General features: G+C 41.9%; 1 protein-coding gene across 2 annotated transcripts in view; it reads left to right on the top strand.

Annotated features, from left to right (window-relative positions):
• The first annotated feature begins 1,090 nt into the window (after positions 1–1,090).
• ATP13A5 (ATPase 13A5) overlaps positions 1,091–16,752 on the top strand; it is a 101,388-nt gene continuing 85,726 nt past the window's right edge. For both annotated transcript variants that reach the window (XM_054700454.1, XM_037525294.2), the window contains exons 1-3: positions 1,091–1,269; positions 4,229–7,066; positions 10,017–10,079. In XM_054700454.1, the coding sequence (XP_054556429.1) occupies positions 10,017–10,079 (63 nt within the window). In that variant the 5' untranslated portion in view covers positions 1,091–1,269; positions 4,229–7,066. The remainder of the gene's footprint in view (positions 1,270–4,228; positions 7,067–10,016; positions 10,080–16,752) is intronic.

Below are 16,752 nucleotides of genomic sequence, written 5' to 3'. Positions count from 1 at the left end.
AACACTAAATGAGAGGAGCAGGAAGGCGGCCTGGCTCCAGTGGAGGTGTTGCTGCATCGTGCTGCAACTCCCATTCAATTGCAGATGCACACTTCGGATATTTTGTTAAAGCCTGGATTTGGACAGCAGGGCAACATTTTATTGCCAACCCTGACCGGAGTGAACCCAGGGCAGACTGTGGACTGGGAATGGTCCTGGACTGTGAAGGCTCCCCACATGCGCTGGCTATCAATATGATAGCCTCTTGGGGTCATGGCCTCGAGGCCAATTTACAAAAAACACCATGGGTGACTGCACAGTGGCTGCCACGGGTGGGTAACACCCTGGGGTGGCAGATCAGAAAGCAATCCTAAAGGGGATATTTGTGATGACTCTATAGCCTATTGGGAGCGCTCCACTCTTGCTACATGTAGAGCTCTCTGATGCCTCTTTGCTGGCAAAGCAAATGTGATACAACCTGGAAGTCCACTGATGCCAGCTGCAATATTATCTTTGGACACAAAATTGGCATGTATAGGGCCTCTATGGTGGCGCAAGAGGTTAAGCACCACACTATGAAGCAATCCGCAGCCTCTGCAGCGCGAGTTCGATCCCTGGCCAGCCAGGGAGAAACCCATATGGTGAAGCAGAACTCTCGTGACTCACCCGCTGATCCCCTCAGCAGTGTATTTCAGTCAGTCTGCCTATTCTGTTCCCCATTTTGTCTCTGGTGAATCCTCTCAATCCCCTGCATCTCTGGCCTGTACCCCAGCTCTTGTATGCATAAGTAAATAAATCTTTAAAAAAAAATTGGCGTGTATGTTGCCAGATGGGAGGGATCTCCCATTGCTGGTGCCAATGACTTCTTTATCTTTCCGCCCCCAGGAGAATTGAACTTAGTTATATTGTGATGTATCCTGTTTGCTTTTTTGGGCCATGGCTACAGTGTTTATGTTTGTTACAGGAAATTTGTATATACTTGTATATAGACTGTATGGCGGAAAGCCCTGATGGGGTGGATTATGGAGTAAGTAAAGGGGAAAAGCTTCAGGCTTTTCCGCCCTCCCACTGTGCATGCGCACTCAGCCAAACGGCGTGGTACCACGTGACATGGCATGGCGTGGTGTGGCGTTGTGCGGCGCGGTGTGGAGGGCGTGGTGTGGCATGGTGCCGAGGACGAAGTAGTGCAGTGGAGTGGACGGAGGTGTGTGGCGGTGAGTGGCAGAGTGCAACGGAGTGCGGCGCCGAACAGCAGAGATCACGAAGACACCAACACAGCTGCTAGAACCAGTAAGGAACCTACCCGGTGTGGGATGGTTGCGCTACATACCCCTAGGGAAATCTCTTAAGAGGACCAAGAAATTATATAGAACGTGATTTCCCTCAGAGCATTAACCTAAATCCAACACTGCCACAGAACTTTGGGATGTAAACTTCACCTCAGTGTCCCAACTCTTGGCATAGGAGAAGAGCTGCAGGCTCCAAGCTTTGTCATTGGCTCGGGGCTGCTGGGACAGGGTGAGGTTGGGGAGTAAACTCCTAGCGCTTTGGGGACTTTGCTAGGACAGGTAAAGGGACTTAAGGGCAGTCTTTTGCTGAGCGTCATAGGTACAGATCATTAGACGAAAACACAAAGCCCCCTGCAGGCATTGAAGGTATCCCAAGGAGATCTGAACAGATCACAGAGAGTATCTGCTACAATTCTCTTTTCCACCCTGCTACTGATCATCCCAAAGGGGTAAAAAAAAAAAAAAAAAAACAAATGTAAGCATCCACCAAATTTGGGAAATGGGATGCTGTAAAGCAGATTCTTGGGCAGGGAAAGAGTAATTTTTTTTATTTGTACAATATTTGTTGAGCAACTGGTGTATCTGCCATTCCCAGAGCTAAGTGCTTGAATTTGAAGACAATTGGTTCTTTCCCTTGCATGTGATAAGAACCATTTTTGACTTGTATAAATTGCTATGGGAGTGGTTCCCAAAGCAAAGTTGGCAGATCCAACACTAGTGAGGCCACCAAGCCTGCGGCATATGATGCATTAAAAAAAAAATTGAAGTGACTGCATAATAGAGCAAATCAATTAATACTTATTTAATGACCAGAGAGATAATAACTTTGAAATCCCAATTAGAAGCAATTAAATAAAAAATAATTGCTTCAACGGTGCATACCAAATTACAACATTTGTAATGCATAAAGGCTTTTCTTGAAATAGAGTAAAACATACCACATACATATTGTGAATTTTAATATTTTTTGTAAAGTGCAAATTTTAGCTACTGAATTTGAAAAATATCTTTAAAATTGTACTTTATTTTTCTCTTCAAATTTTAAATTGTTTTAAAACTACAGGGCAGGGCCTCCCTGGTGGTGCAGCTGGTTGAGCACAGCGCTGTGGAACTGTCTACAGCCTTTGCAGTGCGGGTTCGATTCCCACCTGGCCAGGGAGCTACCCACATGGAACAGTAGATCTCTCCTGTCTCACCCGCTGCTCCCCTCAGCAGTGCTTTCAGTCTGTCTGCCTGTTCTGCTCCCCACTCTGTCTCTGGTGAATCCTCTCACTCTCCTGTGCCTCTGGACTGTACCTCAGCTATTGTATAAATAAAAAATTAAATCTTTTAAAAAAATAAATAAATAAAACTACATGACAGGTCAAGAAAATAAAATGTCATATCAATTAAACTATTTACTAATTGTATACATTTTACTTTTTGCAGGTGATTTGATTTTATAAAAATTCATTTGTTAGTTCCCACAATGTCACTATTAAGTACAATATATGCCCTTTTCTCCTTTTATAAAAATACATTAATATAACTTAAAAGTATAAATCCATTATGTCTTTTACATTATAATATTTCTCATTTTTGAAGATTCATTTTTATTGGCATAATTTTATATACAAAATCCAAATAAAATACCATTTTATGTCTATACTTATTTTATACCTATTGTTTGTTGTTGTTATTATTCATTTCACAATCTCAAAAAAACATTTGCTGTGCAGAGGAGGAGTTGCAAAGAAGAACCTGCTTTGGGTGCCACACGCAATGCACTCACACCCACTCTTCCACCTCAAATCCTGTGATTTTAAAAAATATAATTTATTTATTTATATGTATTTTATATCATTGTTCATTTTTGTACAATGTTTGCTTTTTCCCCTCAGGTGTAGTCCCCATAGAATTCCCACCACCAATTCACCCATGCATCATTGCCATAGTCCCTCCTGCTGTATCTTTGTCCATTACATACACAGCTTTAGGCGCAGCCACTTACTTCTTAGCCCCAAACATCAGGGTTTCTATATTTGATATTCCCTTTACTGGGAACCATTTTTGCCAGGTAGCCACATGCCTTAGCTCAAATGTCTCTTTGTCACTAGTACCTTCCCTGATCACCTTAATTGAAATGGAACCCCTGGGTCTCCCTGGTGGCACAGGGTTTAAAGACAGCGCTATTAAGCTGCTGCTAGCCTCTATAGCACGAGTTCTATCCCCAGCTGGCCAGAGAGCAACCCACATGATGCAACAGACCTTTCCTGTCTTGCCCGTTGGTCCCCTCAGCAGTGTATTTCAGTCAGTCTGCCTGTTCTGCTCCCCACTCTGTCTCTGATGAATCCTCTCACCTCCTGCACTTCTGGCCTGTACCCAGTTCATGTATGCATGAATAAATAAATCTTAAAAAAATAAAATAAAATGCAACCCGTCCTTCCCTTCTGCTCCCCATACCTTCAGTCCTAGCCCCTACCTACCTCCCTCACTCATACTGCTAACCTTATTTTTCTCCATGCAATATCACTGTCTGCCCAACAGTGAATCTTACTGTTTTCTTGTTCTGTCATCAGTCTTTCCCTGCTGAAATGTCAGCCCCATGGGGGCAGTGACTTCTGTCTACTTTGATAACTGCTGTCCCTGCAACCCCTGGAGCAGTGCTTTATAGAAAGTCAGTGCTCAATTAGTATGTGTTCAACATATTAATGAAGATATTGGAATAGATGGGAGGTAAGTAAACCTGATGTAAATATAATTTGATACATGAGCAGATGTGTATAATTCTTGGGAAGAGACAGTCTAGGAAATTCACCATATCGTCAAGGATCCCTGTGACAGGTGATGAGACCACTGAAACAGATCCCTGGTCAGTTCTTTGAGTGCTGGGTTTTGAGCCTCTTTGCTCTCTAGGAGTTCGTCAGTTTGTACCTACCTGCCTCTTGTATTTTTATCTGATTCATTTATGCTCCTTTCAGTTCTAGCTCTCATCTTAGAAACTTTGCTAAAGGAAGGAACAGGACAGAAGAACTCCTTTGCACAGTGTGGGCTCTTCTTTGTTTCCAGATAAGTAAAATTCAGCTTCTACCTCTCTAAGTTTTGACACAGTCACCAAATTTTTGATATATATGTCATCCTATGTGGAAATTTAAGGCACAGATCGGGAAAGGACAAACCACAGCTTCACTTTGAACAGCCCACCTCTGTGTTTCCTGGCAGAAGCTGCTTGCTCTGCTCTGCTTCCATCTGTAGAGAATGTGTGGCTTTTTTTTTTTCTTTTTTAAAGATTGATTATACTCATGCATACAAGAACCAGGGTACAGACAGGCCAGATGTGCGGGAGGGTGAGAGGATTCACCAGAGACAGAGCGGGGAACAGAACAGGCAGACTGACTGAAATACACTGCTGAAGGGAGCAGTGGGCGAGACAGAAGAGGTCTGCCGCACTATGTGGGTAGCTCCCTGGCTGGCTGGGATTAAACCCACCAACAGGGGCTGCAGACAGCCTCACAGTGCTGCATTCAACCACCTGCACCACCAGGGAGGCCCTGTGTGACTTGTTTTTGTCAAGCAGTGATGAGAGGTAGCAAGAGCCAAGTGTTGCTGGCTCTGTCTATAACAGACTGAGCGCAATTAAGGAGTGGACATGTGTCCACGTCTTTAAATATATATTTCAGATGAGGATTAGTCATGTATCCAAATTCAAATATCTTTCTAATCTTGTGGTTGCTGTGAAGAGCTCACAAGTCATTCAATCAGACATCAGAGGCCACTGCATAACCCGTCACCCAATAATAGGGCCTCTCATGTATGATCCTCCTCGGCTGCAGTAACCCAGGCCTTCATCCTTACAACAGTCACCTCAGCATGGTTTTGCCTCTTTCTGCAGAATGTGAGTCCCCTGAGGAAAAGGATCCAATCTGATTAACCCCTTTGCCCCTCACTGTGAACATCATAGGGTCTGTGTAGAAGAGACTGCTAAATGGCACCAAATTTGTTTCCTCTACTTCCGGTACATAGATGGACCAGGTTTCCTAGTGAACTGTGCAATATGGGTGGTCTAGTCAATCTTCTAGCATAAATACAATTGCCTTCCAGGACTCTGGAGTTGCTTCTAGGTTTCCATAGAAACCTTCATCTACTACACCTCCACGTGTATAAGTCCTTTGTATATTCATAGCAACCTTGGAATTTGCTTGCTGAAGATGGTGGGGCCAGAATCACTGCTTGAAAGAGACTACCCCCTTTACTGGCACCGCTAACATCTAGTCAGACCCACACTTCTACTATGTTCAACCACTGAAAATTGTTATTGTAGTTATAACAGCCAACTTATCATAAACAGTCTTGCCCATGTAGGCATTCAACATTTTTTTTTGAAATGGAAAGTTGTAGTGAGGTTCTAGTGGTCAGTAGAGAAAGCAATAAACTTCAAAACCTAGGTCAGGTGTCCAAATATGGACCAGCTTTCCTTTTAGTGAAACTGATCCTACCAAGTAGGAGGGAGAGGCCTTGTTTTAATGCATTCCACATACCCCTTGTAGTTTCATTCCATAAGCCTCATGGTTACACCCTCCCCTGTAACCACATAATCCCACATGCCCTTCACCTCAAGAATCAGAGCAGAGTTCTAGAGAAAACATGGTAGGAGGTAATATTTCCTGGTAGAAATAATTTGGATGAAACACAAGAGACCTGACTTTGAGTCCTGGATCTGCCTTTTTTTTTTTCACTGAGTAGCCTAAGCTACTCATTACCTCCAAGGCATTTGTGAACACTTGTGATTTTTTTAGAAGACTTTATGTTGCCTTTTATTTTGTACTTGCACAGGGCAAAAGAGTTCATCAGTAGGAAGGAGCTGAAGTCTTGGGTTTGGACTAGTAGAAAGAGAAGACACAGTCCTTTTGATATATAAAGTTAGGCCTAGCTTGTCCTGTGTATCTACCACCCAAAGAATGGAGAACAAATCAACAAGTCTGACATGATGTACAAGTTCAGCATGGCTGGGCATACCTCTGATTACATCTCCATCGTCATTATCTAATGCTCCTTGTTTTTCTTTTTATTTTCAAATCTTAATTTCCCTTAATACACCTAATAGTCTCTATTTTCTCATTTCTTTTGAACCTTTTAACAAATTCTGTTTTGTTCTCAGGCCTTATACATGCTCACCCCCAGCCACTAGCTCCCACTCCCCCTATCTGGTTAACTTATTTTCTTCCTTGCTGTCAGCATAGTGTTCACTCAGTAAGTCTGAGTTTGGTGTCTGTCTTATTTAAGATTTTGCTTACTTGTCTGTCCTTCCCAAGCAACTGTAAACTCCCTTAGGGTAAAGGATGGTTCTTCTCTCAGGCTTGTATCCTAGGGGCCTAGAATGCCTGGAACATCTGTTGTTTTAAGCATACTTGCTGAGTTAAAGAAGACTAGAGTTGCTCTAATTGTTTTACTTTGTATCTTTATACTACAGAAACTTTAGGCCCCAGAAATCCCAAACAAAAGGGATTTGTTAAGAACGTTGGATTATCTATTTAACAATGTGTATAGAACAAGGTAGTCCTAGGCTAGGTTTTGTGGTTCAGAGGTATGATAAGGATCTAAACTTTTTCATTTTTTTGATCCATTTTTGTTAGCAGAGATATTTTCATTCTCCTTGTGATCAGAAATGGCTTGCCATGCTCCAAGCTTTGCATCCTCATACAACAATTCAAAGGAAAGGAGAAAAGAAAGGATAGAAAAAAGTTCTCTCTTTTTCACCAATAGGATAATCTTTGCCAGAAGACTTTGTTCTCCAGCTGATTTTCCTTTGTATTTGTAGGGTAAGTGATTTTCAGGCTTTTCTGCCCTGGACCATTTCACCTGCATTTGTCACATTGTTATAGTTGTGTGGGCCTTGGCTGGAGTTTTGAAGTATCTGCCAAGAGAAGCAGAAGCAGAATTGAGGCAGGAGAGAGAAGCCCCAGGTGAAAACTTGCCTGGGGTTTGGGGGTCTGCTGGTCTTCTGGCACCCCCAGCACCCCTGCCTGCTGTGTGCCTGGTTACTTCACTACATGTAAAAGCTCAATAAAAGCCTGAGTAAGCCACAGAGGGCTCCAGAATTCTCCTTTACCCGCCTGGCTGCCCAATCATAGAAAACCTGCTCTATGGCCATCCTGCCACTACACTATTTTACTGTTGAGAACTGGGTCACAAGCCTACTCTTATACAAATCATGACTCATACCATGGTGCTTTTAGCTGTGTCCTGCTGTTGAGATAAAAATAGGTGTCCTTTTGATAAAAAATATGAGTGAATAATTGATAGGTAAAAACTGACTGATGACTGCCCTCAAGTCTTTATTAGATTTCACTAAAATCTGGGACTTCTTTTACCAAACGTAAGCTCTACTTTAGATTAGAACTACTTAAAAGTACAACATTTCTGATGACATATTATTCTTTAGCATGGCTATCTCAGTAGACTTTCTGGTCTAAAATGTTGTAATTGTCTGTTTATTCTCATCAGATACTTTCCACAGGGCCAGAAAGCACATTGACCACTCCTGAACTCCAAGGAGGGTTCTGGTGCTCTTTCAAGGCCACCAAGGACTATCTCAGGCAATGAAAAGAGTCAAGTATTACCCTCTAGTAGTCTTCATTCCTGTTACATTTTCTTTCATGGCCTGAGTGGCAAAGATTTGTTCAGTGGGCTAGATTCAATAAAAAGGTAATAAAAGCATAAAAATTTTTAATATGAACAAATTAACCAAGCTCTGAGTGGATCACAGTGAATCTATTTTTGATAAAAATATCAAATTCAGATGTAGAAATGTGGATGATATTCACAGTATCCAAAACTTTCCAGTTCCTTCTCCCCTCAAATGATTTACTTATCTGAAGCCATTTTGCTTCTTAAAAAAGGAAAAGGAATCAAATTATTATTTTTTAATTTTGTATTAAAGTACTCTTACAGGGCAACCCCAATGTGAATTGGGTTGCCTGACTGTGGGTCCTCACCATGCACTTAAAAGGGACTTATATTGAAACTCAATTGCAGATACAGACAAAAAGGGGTAATAAAGGGTTTATTTACAAAAAAGGGGAAATGAAGAAATGCATAACTCTGGGAGAAAGAGAGAGAGAGAGATAAATTGGTGAATGAGTCCTACCAGTTCTGCTGAATAGCATGCTGAAAGCTAGCTAAAAACCAAGCACACCCCTCCACCCCCCAAGGCCCACTTGTCCAGTTATATACCAAACCTGGCTGCTTGACTCCACTCTTAGTTCCCAGCAATCTTCCTTTCAGTGGTGATGACATTATCGGATTTATAGTCCTTGGTGTCTTGGATTGCTTTGGTCTGGGGTGGGGTGGGGTGGCGTCCATAAAACCTGTTTGTGTGGTTTGTTCAGGACATCCTTCTCCCCAACAGTACCATTGCTTTACATCATTGTTAGTGACTTTGAAGTTATAGGACCTCCCTCCTCAGGGGTAGTCACTGTAGCACACCTGTTAGGGGGAAAAGGATGTCCTAAATCTAATTCCATACAGGCTTTGTGGACTCCACCCCCACCCCAGGCCAAAGCCAAAGACACTGGGAACTCCAAATCCCATCACCACCAAAGGGAAGGTGGCTGGGACCTGAGGGTGGGGTTAAGCAGCCAGGTTGGTATAAAGCCAGACACGTGGGTTTTGGGGAGGGGGGTTTCCCCCATTTTGGCTCTCTGCCAGCTCGCAGTGTCCAGCTCTGAGAGTGCTTTTTGGGTGTCCACATCGGTGGATCGGGTAGGACACATTAAAGACTTTATTTCCCTATTTTCTCCCTGAGTTGTACATTTTCCTTATTTCCTTTTCCCTTGTAAATAAACCTTTTATTAACCTTTTGTGTATGCCTATAGTGGAGCATTAATAAGTCCCTTTTAAGCACGTGGGTGAGGACCCACAGCCAGGCAACCTGTTCAATATCTGGGCTGCCCTATAACACACCCACCACCAGCTCACCTATAGCTCTCCCATAGTCCTCCGCCAAAGTTCAGAATCAAATTATGTTTATAGTTGAGTTTTAAAAAGTTTTCTTGATTAGTGTGATGATGATAATGATGATGATTTATCTCTTATTAAGTGTTACAAGCATTACAGTTTACATTTTATAAGTATCAGCTTAGACCTTAGATATCAACTAAAAAATAATTATTGCTGTTTTACATATTAGGATCTGAATTCAGGTTTTCAGTGATTTGTGAGGGGTTATCTGTAGAGCAAGGTTTAGAACTCAGATTTTTCTGATTCCAAAATTCGCCACCACAAACCAACCTCCTTTTCTTCAGTTCTCATTGTAATCACAATTTGTCCACTGTGCTTTCCCAAAGTCCACTGAAATTTTATTCACCTATTACTGGTTAATGCTTTTGTCTAAGGTTTTTAACAAAGTGGCCATTCCCATTCATTGGCCAAGACTTTTATGTACAGCAAATGAAATTACTTATCTTTCCAGTTCAACAACTAGAGTCTGGAGGCTCTCAGAAATAACTCAGCAAATAGGCCCTAAGAAGAGGAAAAAAAAAAAAAAACCTTCAAGAAGCAGATAGATTAACAGACCAATCCTGTGGCTGAGAAGAGTATTTCCTCTCTTTCCTTTGTTATCTTAAAATGTGAGGTGTGTGCTAAGAGATTTAAAAAGCACCCAAGAACAGCAAGGACAAATAGCAGCTGTTCTGAGCTTGCATAGCCCCAGGGTTTTGAAATTTACCCTTTCAGTCAGCAGGGACCCTAATGCTAACACTTCTGCTTTAGATGGAGGAGCAAAGTAAGAAGGATCATCGGGCTTTGCTGAACCCAGGAGAAGAGAATGAGCTGGTGAGTCTTTCCTTCTTTTTATTTATTCCTTCTTTTTATTGCCCTTCTTTCCTCAAGGTGCCCAGGCTGTTGGCAGGGGCTACTGGGATGGTACTGGCTTTGGGACCTGGAAAGGTTTTGTTATAGAGCAACCCCGATATTAAACGGGTTCCTGGCTGTGGGTCCTCACCCGCGCGCTTTAAAGGGACTTATGAATACTCTACTACAGACACACACAAAAGGGTTAATAAAAGGTTTATTTACAAGAGAAAAAGAAATAAGGAAAATGTACAACTCAGGGAGAAAATAGGGAAATAAAGTCTTTAATGTGTCCTACCCGATCCCTGTCCTATAACAGTTTAAGTTTGATATGGCCTTTTGAGAGTCACAAGACACTATTTTATTTTATTTTTTTAAAATTAAGTATTTTGGGCCTCCCTGGTGGCGCAGCGATTGAGCGCTGGGTTGCAAAGCTGCCCGTGGCCCCTGAGGCGCCGGTTCGATCCCCGGCTGCTCCCCAGCCACCAGAGGAGGGTCCCACATGGGCGCAGACCTCTCCTGCCGCCCACTGCTCCCCTCAGCAGTGTACTTCGGTCCTTCTGCCTGCTCTGCTCCCCGCTCTGGCTCTGGTGAATTCTCTCACCCTCCCGCACTTCTGACTGTACCCAGTGCATGTATAAACAAAACGAACAAACAAACAAACAAATAAATAAATAAAACATGCCTCTATAAAAAAAAAGAAGCTTTAAAAAAATTAAATATTTTATTTTATATAATTCTTATATCTTTTTTCATCTTTGCACAATGTATGCATTTTCATTTTGGTTATATAAGACACTATTTTATAGTGAGGGAGTCTGCAGGGACTGAGAAAGTTGTGTCTTCTAGATGATGCCTTTTTGCCATCCTCATATACCGCACACCCTGTGAAGCTTCCTCCTCAAATGTTAGCTGAGTAATTGGGGTATTCTCGCATGTGCTTATAGAGGTGTTCCTCCCTTTTCATCTGATTTGCTATGTCATTGAACAAAAAAGAATAAGTGTGTTCTAAATTTAGCATATATTTAAAAAGTTCTAATTTCTCCAATTCTTTTTTCCCACTGCCTTCTCCATCAAACATATATAAACCTGAAAAATAATCATTAAAAATCTGAAAACTCCTACCGTGCCTATTTAGTGGTAATGAGCTTACATTTATTATATGATCCTCAGAACTGAGTGATGAAGAAATTAATCCTGTTTACATAGAAAAGAAATATGAGACTGGACAAGTTAAGTAACTTGCCCATTGGTCCACAAGGGACAGGCTGGGAATCTATTAATAGCCCCACTCTTTACCTTTTCATAGCCTTTGATGTTCATACTACAGCAGGGTCTTAGCTAAGTCATGAGAAAGGTGGACAGAGAGAGAGGACAGAGCAGAGAGGGCACACTGGAGGGCAAAAGACTGCCCAGCCAAGGAGGATATGGTTCAGATATAAGAAGGGTGTCAGTTTCCTCCATGGCCTCCTGGTTCCCTGTGAGATTTGTGGGAAACCCATACCTGGTCTCTCCCCATTTACCCACATTTATTAACCTGAGGAATACAAGTGCTTTCATCTACAGCTGCAGTATCCAATAAGGCTGCCACTGGCCCATGTGGTTTTTGAACACTAGAAAATTATCTCTGGAATGTGCTATATATAAAAATACACCCCAGATTTTGAAGATTTGTTTTCAAAAAGTGCAAAATTCTCATTAATCATCTTTATATTTGTTATACATTGTTTTGGATATAGTGGGTTAAATAAAATATATTATAAAAACTAATTTTTCCTGCTTTTGAAGCTCTTCAATGTGGTTGCTAGGGAATTTAAATTATAAACATTGCTGACATGGTGCCTGGTATTATTATGCCACACTGGTCTTGATAATGGCACACTGTTTTAAGATTTTAAGATTAAAAGGATTGAAAGAATTAAAATTTAGACACCTGTGTTCATTGCCGAACAACTCTGTGCCAGTTCTGAAAAATTTTTTCTTTTTTAAAGATTTATTTATTTATGCATACAAGAACTGGGGTACAGGCCCGAGTAGTGGGGAGTGAGAGAATTCACCAGAGACAGAGTGGGGAACAGAACAGGCAGATCAACTGAAATACACTGCTGAGGGGAGCAGCGAGTGAGTCAGGAGAGGTCTGCTGCGCCGTGAGGGTAGCTCCCTGACTGGGGCTTGAACTCGTGCTGCAGTGGCTACAGATAGCTTGGTAGGTTGTGCCTTAACCCCTTGCAACACCAGGGAGGCCCTGAAACTTTTTTTCAACATGTAGTGAATGTTCATGAAAATCTTCTATTGCTGTTTATTCTTCTTGAGTAGGTATTATATTTGTAAGGTTATTAGCCTAGTATTTTGAACTCTCTTAATCACAGAGGTTGGCATAGGTACCAAAGGATTAAAGAACTAGCTCAGTGCCACATTTTCCTTACTATTTGGTGGTGATCAAACACTTCTAGAGACACCCACCAAAAACTATGAGAATCCTGCAAACATCACCACCTGTTGTAATAGCGCATGGGAGTGGGGCCCTGGCTGTAGATTTCTCCTTCACAAAAGTTTCATGTGAGCCAAGGCAGAGAGCAGATTCAAACCTTCTCAGGCAGGTCTGGAGACTTGGTAGTTGGGAGAACCTGTCTCAACTGCAACTGTCTCAACTGCATCTACTGTCATCCCACAAGTCAACAGGCCAGTGCTGATAGGCTCTTTTTTAAAGGGAAGCCAGAAACCTGTTTGTTTATGTGAGGCAAATACACATTTTGAAAGCAAATTCTCTCTTTAAAAATAATCAGTAAACCAAACAAAACCTGGGCTTGCTCTAGTCCAGCCTGAGGAGCTGTGAGTCTGTGACTTTTACATTCTCTCCCCACTTGCACTTCTTTTCCTGAATGTTCCGCATGGCCTAATCTGACTTATATTCAATTTCTTCATTCCAAGTGAATCATCACTTGAGATTGTGTGAGAGGATCTGAGGTTAAAAACTGTGCACTGTTAGGACAAAAAACAATTTTCTTCAATCGAATACCCACGAAGATTGTAAGTTAGGGAGGGCCTATGAGATTATTCAAGTGCAGGCTTGGGTCATTTCGTTGTGCTCAGTGTCACTGAAACTTTACAGCAGCCTTCTGAGAGGACTTTGTTGTCATTCCTGCTGCCTGTTCTCTGGCCCTAACTTCCAGGAGCAGGAGGGCAGTTAATACAGAACAGGGCACGGTGCTAGGTGTTCGATAAACAACTTCACCCTCACAACAGCTGTGGCGCAGATCCCCTTACTATGGAGGCTTTCATTTTTCTTCCCAACCTTCCCCTGCCATTTCCCACCCTCTACTGTGACATAGCTCTAATAGGCTCCTTTTATTTATTTATTTATTTATTTTAACTTTTTTTTTTTTAAGATTAATTAATTTATTTATATAAGCACTGGGTACAGTCAGAAGTGCGGGAGGGTGAGAGAATTCACCAGAGACAGAGCGGGGAGCAGAGCAGGCAGACTGACGAAGTACACTGTTGAGGGGAGCAGCGGGCGGCAGGAGAGGCCTGCACGCCATGTGGGACCCTCGCCCAGAGGCCAGGATCGAACCTGCACTGCTGAGGCTGTGGGCAGATTCATAACCCAGCGCTCAACTGCTGTGCCACCGGGGAGGCCCTAGGCTCCTTTTTTTCTCAAACCTGTATTTCTCTTAAGTGTGTTTCCATATTCCTGCCCAAGGGTTACATCAGACCCGCCAATTGCAGTGAACTTCTTTTGTCTTTTTTTGTTTTTTTAAGATTTATTTATTTTTGCATACAAGAGCTGGAGTACAGGCCAGAGGTGTGGGGGTGAGAGGATTCACCAGAAACAGAGTGGGGAACAGAACAGGCAGACTGACTGAAATACACTGCTGAGGGGAGCAGCGGGAGAGTCAGGAGAGGTCTGCTGTGTCTTGTGGGTTGTTCCCGGGCCTGCTGGGGGATCGAACTCATTCTACAGAGGCTGCAGATAGCCTCATAGTTTGTGTCTTAACCCTTTGTGCCACTGGAAGGCCCCTTCTCTTGTCTTTTTTAGGTCCTCTCAGGACCCTCTCTATCACTAATAAGCCCTCAGTACCCTTCACAACAGCAGGGCTTAAGTGAGCCTGTAGTCCTTGGGGCTATACAGCTTAGTGCCTAATGGAATGGGACTTGAACTCTGGAAGACCTGGATTTGAATTCTGGTCCTGATGGGTAACTTTTTTACATTTTTGAGTCACTTCTGAAATTGTAAAATATCTACCATTCTGAATTGTGGTGACTAAATGAGATAACACAGCTTTTTCACAAATACGTCTGTTGAACAATATTGTTAATAGATATATTTAAAAATCTCCTTTTAATTAGGTTTGAGAAATACTAGGTGACACAGGTAAGCAGATAGCAGCAGGGCATCTTGGAGCCTTTAAATGGATCATGATCCTTTGTGACTCTAAAAAGGCATTACAGTACAGTCTATTTCCCACAATTAGGTATCCCTGGAATCTTTTGTGTATGTGCACATGCATGACTAGTGTTCTAAGGAACCAGAGGAAAGGTTGGATGCTCTCAATGAATAATAGGTATTGTTTTATCCTTATACCTTCTTGGGAATAAAACATTATTATTCTTGGTGGACCATGTGTGGAGACACACTATATCTTATCTGCCTTTGTTTCCATGTCCTCTCTGGTCAAACTGCATTTAATTTTGGGAGGTGGTCTTGATTCTGCCCTCAGAACTAAAATGCTGCTTTATTCATATCAGTTGCAAAGTTCCATCACTTTGTTGGTGCTGCGCCCTGTATAGACACTCACTGACTAGGTATCGAAATTATAGGTGGGAGGAGGCCCAGAAGCAAAGTGTCTAGTAGCCTGCACATGAAGATTTGATAGGCAGCACTGCACTTTGTGGTCACTGGATGTGGCCAAGGAGCCATGGACTCTAAGGCAGCATATCTGGGCTTTGGCAAAGACTCTAGCACTAACCACAACTGTGGCTGTGGACAACTCTTGGAAACTTGTGGCTGCCTGAGGATGACATCCCTTATCTGTCCTGATTCACAATGTTTGTGAGGGTCACCTAGGAAATCATGAAAGTGCTATGAAAAGAGAAAAAGTTTCATATTTACAAACCAAGGAATTAGGAGTTGTGAGATGCAAGTTTGAAATATATTAGATTTCAAATATATTAGGTGAAACTGATGTTGAGAAAAATTCCCCTCTCTCTGATTAAAAACTTGGAGAATGATACTTGTTTGAAGTTTGTTGCTATTTATTTTTTTTAATAAAAACAATATATGATGAGTTGATGAAGTCAGGAATTTTTAACACCTGAATTATTTTACATATTATCATGGACTCATCTTTCATGAATGAATAATAGCAACCCTAAAACACTCAAAGAACTAAAAGTGAGTATTAAAAAACATTTCTTACTGGCTTTCTCCAGTCTTTTGTCAACATTTACATTAACAGCTTGGATGAAGGCACATTTATCTACCCTGCAACTGATACCTTGCTATAAGGGAGAGATAACAACATAGATGACAGAATCAAGATTCAAATAGTTCTCTAGGTTGTATTGTAAAAGAAAAATTAGCAAAATCCAGTGTAATGGTCCTCAGTGAGGGTATCAGTGACTTGGGCTTAGAAGTTACTCTTGGAAAAGTAATTAGTGTACTCTGCTTGATTATGGCTTAATTATAGTTGCCAATATGATATAGCTATAAAAATTATACTAGCCCTTCATTATTTAATTTAATTTTTTTAAGATTTATTTATTTATGCATACAAGAGCTGGGGTACAGGCCAGAGATGTGGGAGGTGAGAGGATTCACCAGAGACAGAGTGGGGACAGAACAGGTTGATTGACCGAAGTACACTGCTGAGGGGAGCAGCAGGAAAGTCAGGAGAGGTCTACTGTGCCATGTGGGTTGCTCCCTCGCCAGCTGGGGATCGAACTCGTGCTGTGGCGGCTGTGGTTAGCTTCATAGGTTGTGTCTTAACCCCTTGCGCCACCAGGGAGACCCTAGTCCTTCATTATTTTAATAGAAGTCTATTCTGCAGAATGAAAGAAATAATAGTTTTGCTATCATCTATATTACTTAGGAAGACTCTTGAAAGTTATATTTAATTCTAAGATTTGTACAAGTATATTGGGGCGATACCTGCATATTACAATAAGAATGTTTTAAAAGACATTGGGAACAGTTCCCCCCAAAATAATCTTGGTGCTTGATGTGGCTGATGTGGAGAACAGAACAGAGGTTGCAAGATTTCAGTCTGATCTATTTCCCTCATGGGAAATCTTCCTACCTGAGGGGGCAGAATCTTGCCATGATGTCCCTCCAATGACATTTGCTTTATATAACTCCCTCCAGTTGAGAGTAGGCAGAACCTAAGCTAAGCTAATCACTGGGGAGATTTTCTAATCAGGAACATCCAGATAAGCGACTGGGTCCTTCCCGAAGTTAAAGATTTGAAGCATGAGAGGGATTTGATGCAAGGTAGGTTCAGTATGGCATGGAAGTCTCTCAGTAGTTGCTAAGAACCGTGACCTGAAAGTAGCTTCTGACTGATGACTAGTAAGAGAGTGGGGGTCTCTGTCCTAAAGCCACAAGCAATTGAACCTTTCCAACAATGACATGATCTTAAAAGAGGTCCTTGATCTC

Source organism: Talpa occidentalis, unplaced genomic scaffold (assembly GCF_014898055.3).
Source record: "Talpa occidentalis isolate TD23 unplaced genomic scaffold, MPIMG_talOcc4v2.1 talOcc4.4, whole genome shotgun sequence".
NCBI classification, from domain to species: domain Eukaryota; kingdom Metazoa; phylum Chordata; class Mammalia; order Eulipotyphla; family Talpidae; genus Talpa; species Talpa occidentalis.
The sequence above is the reverse complement of the archived record's forward strand: the minus strand, read 5'-3'. Positions and strand labels throughout refer to the sequence as shown.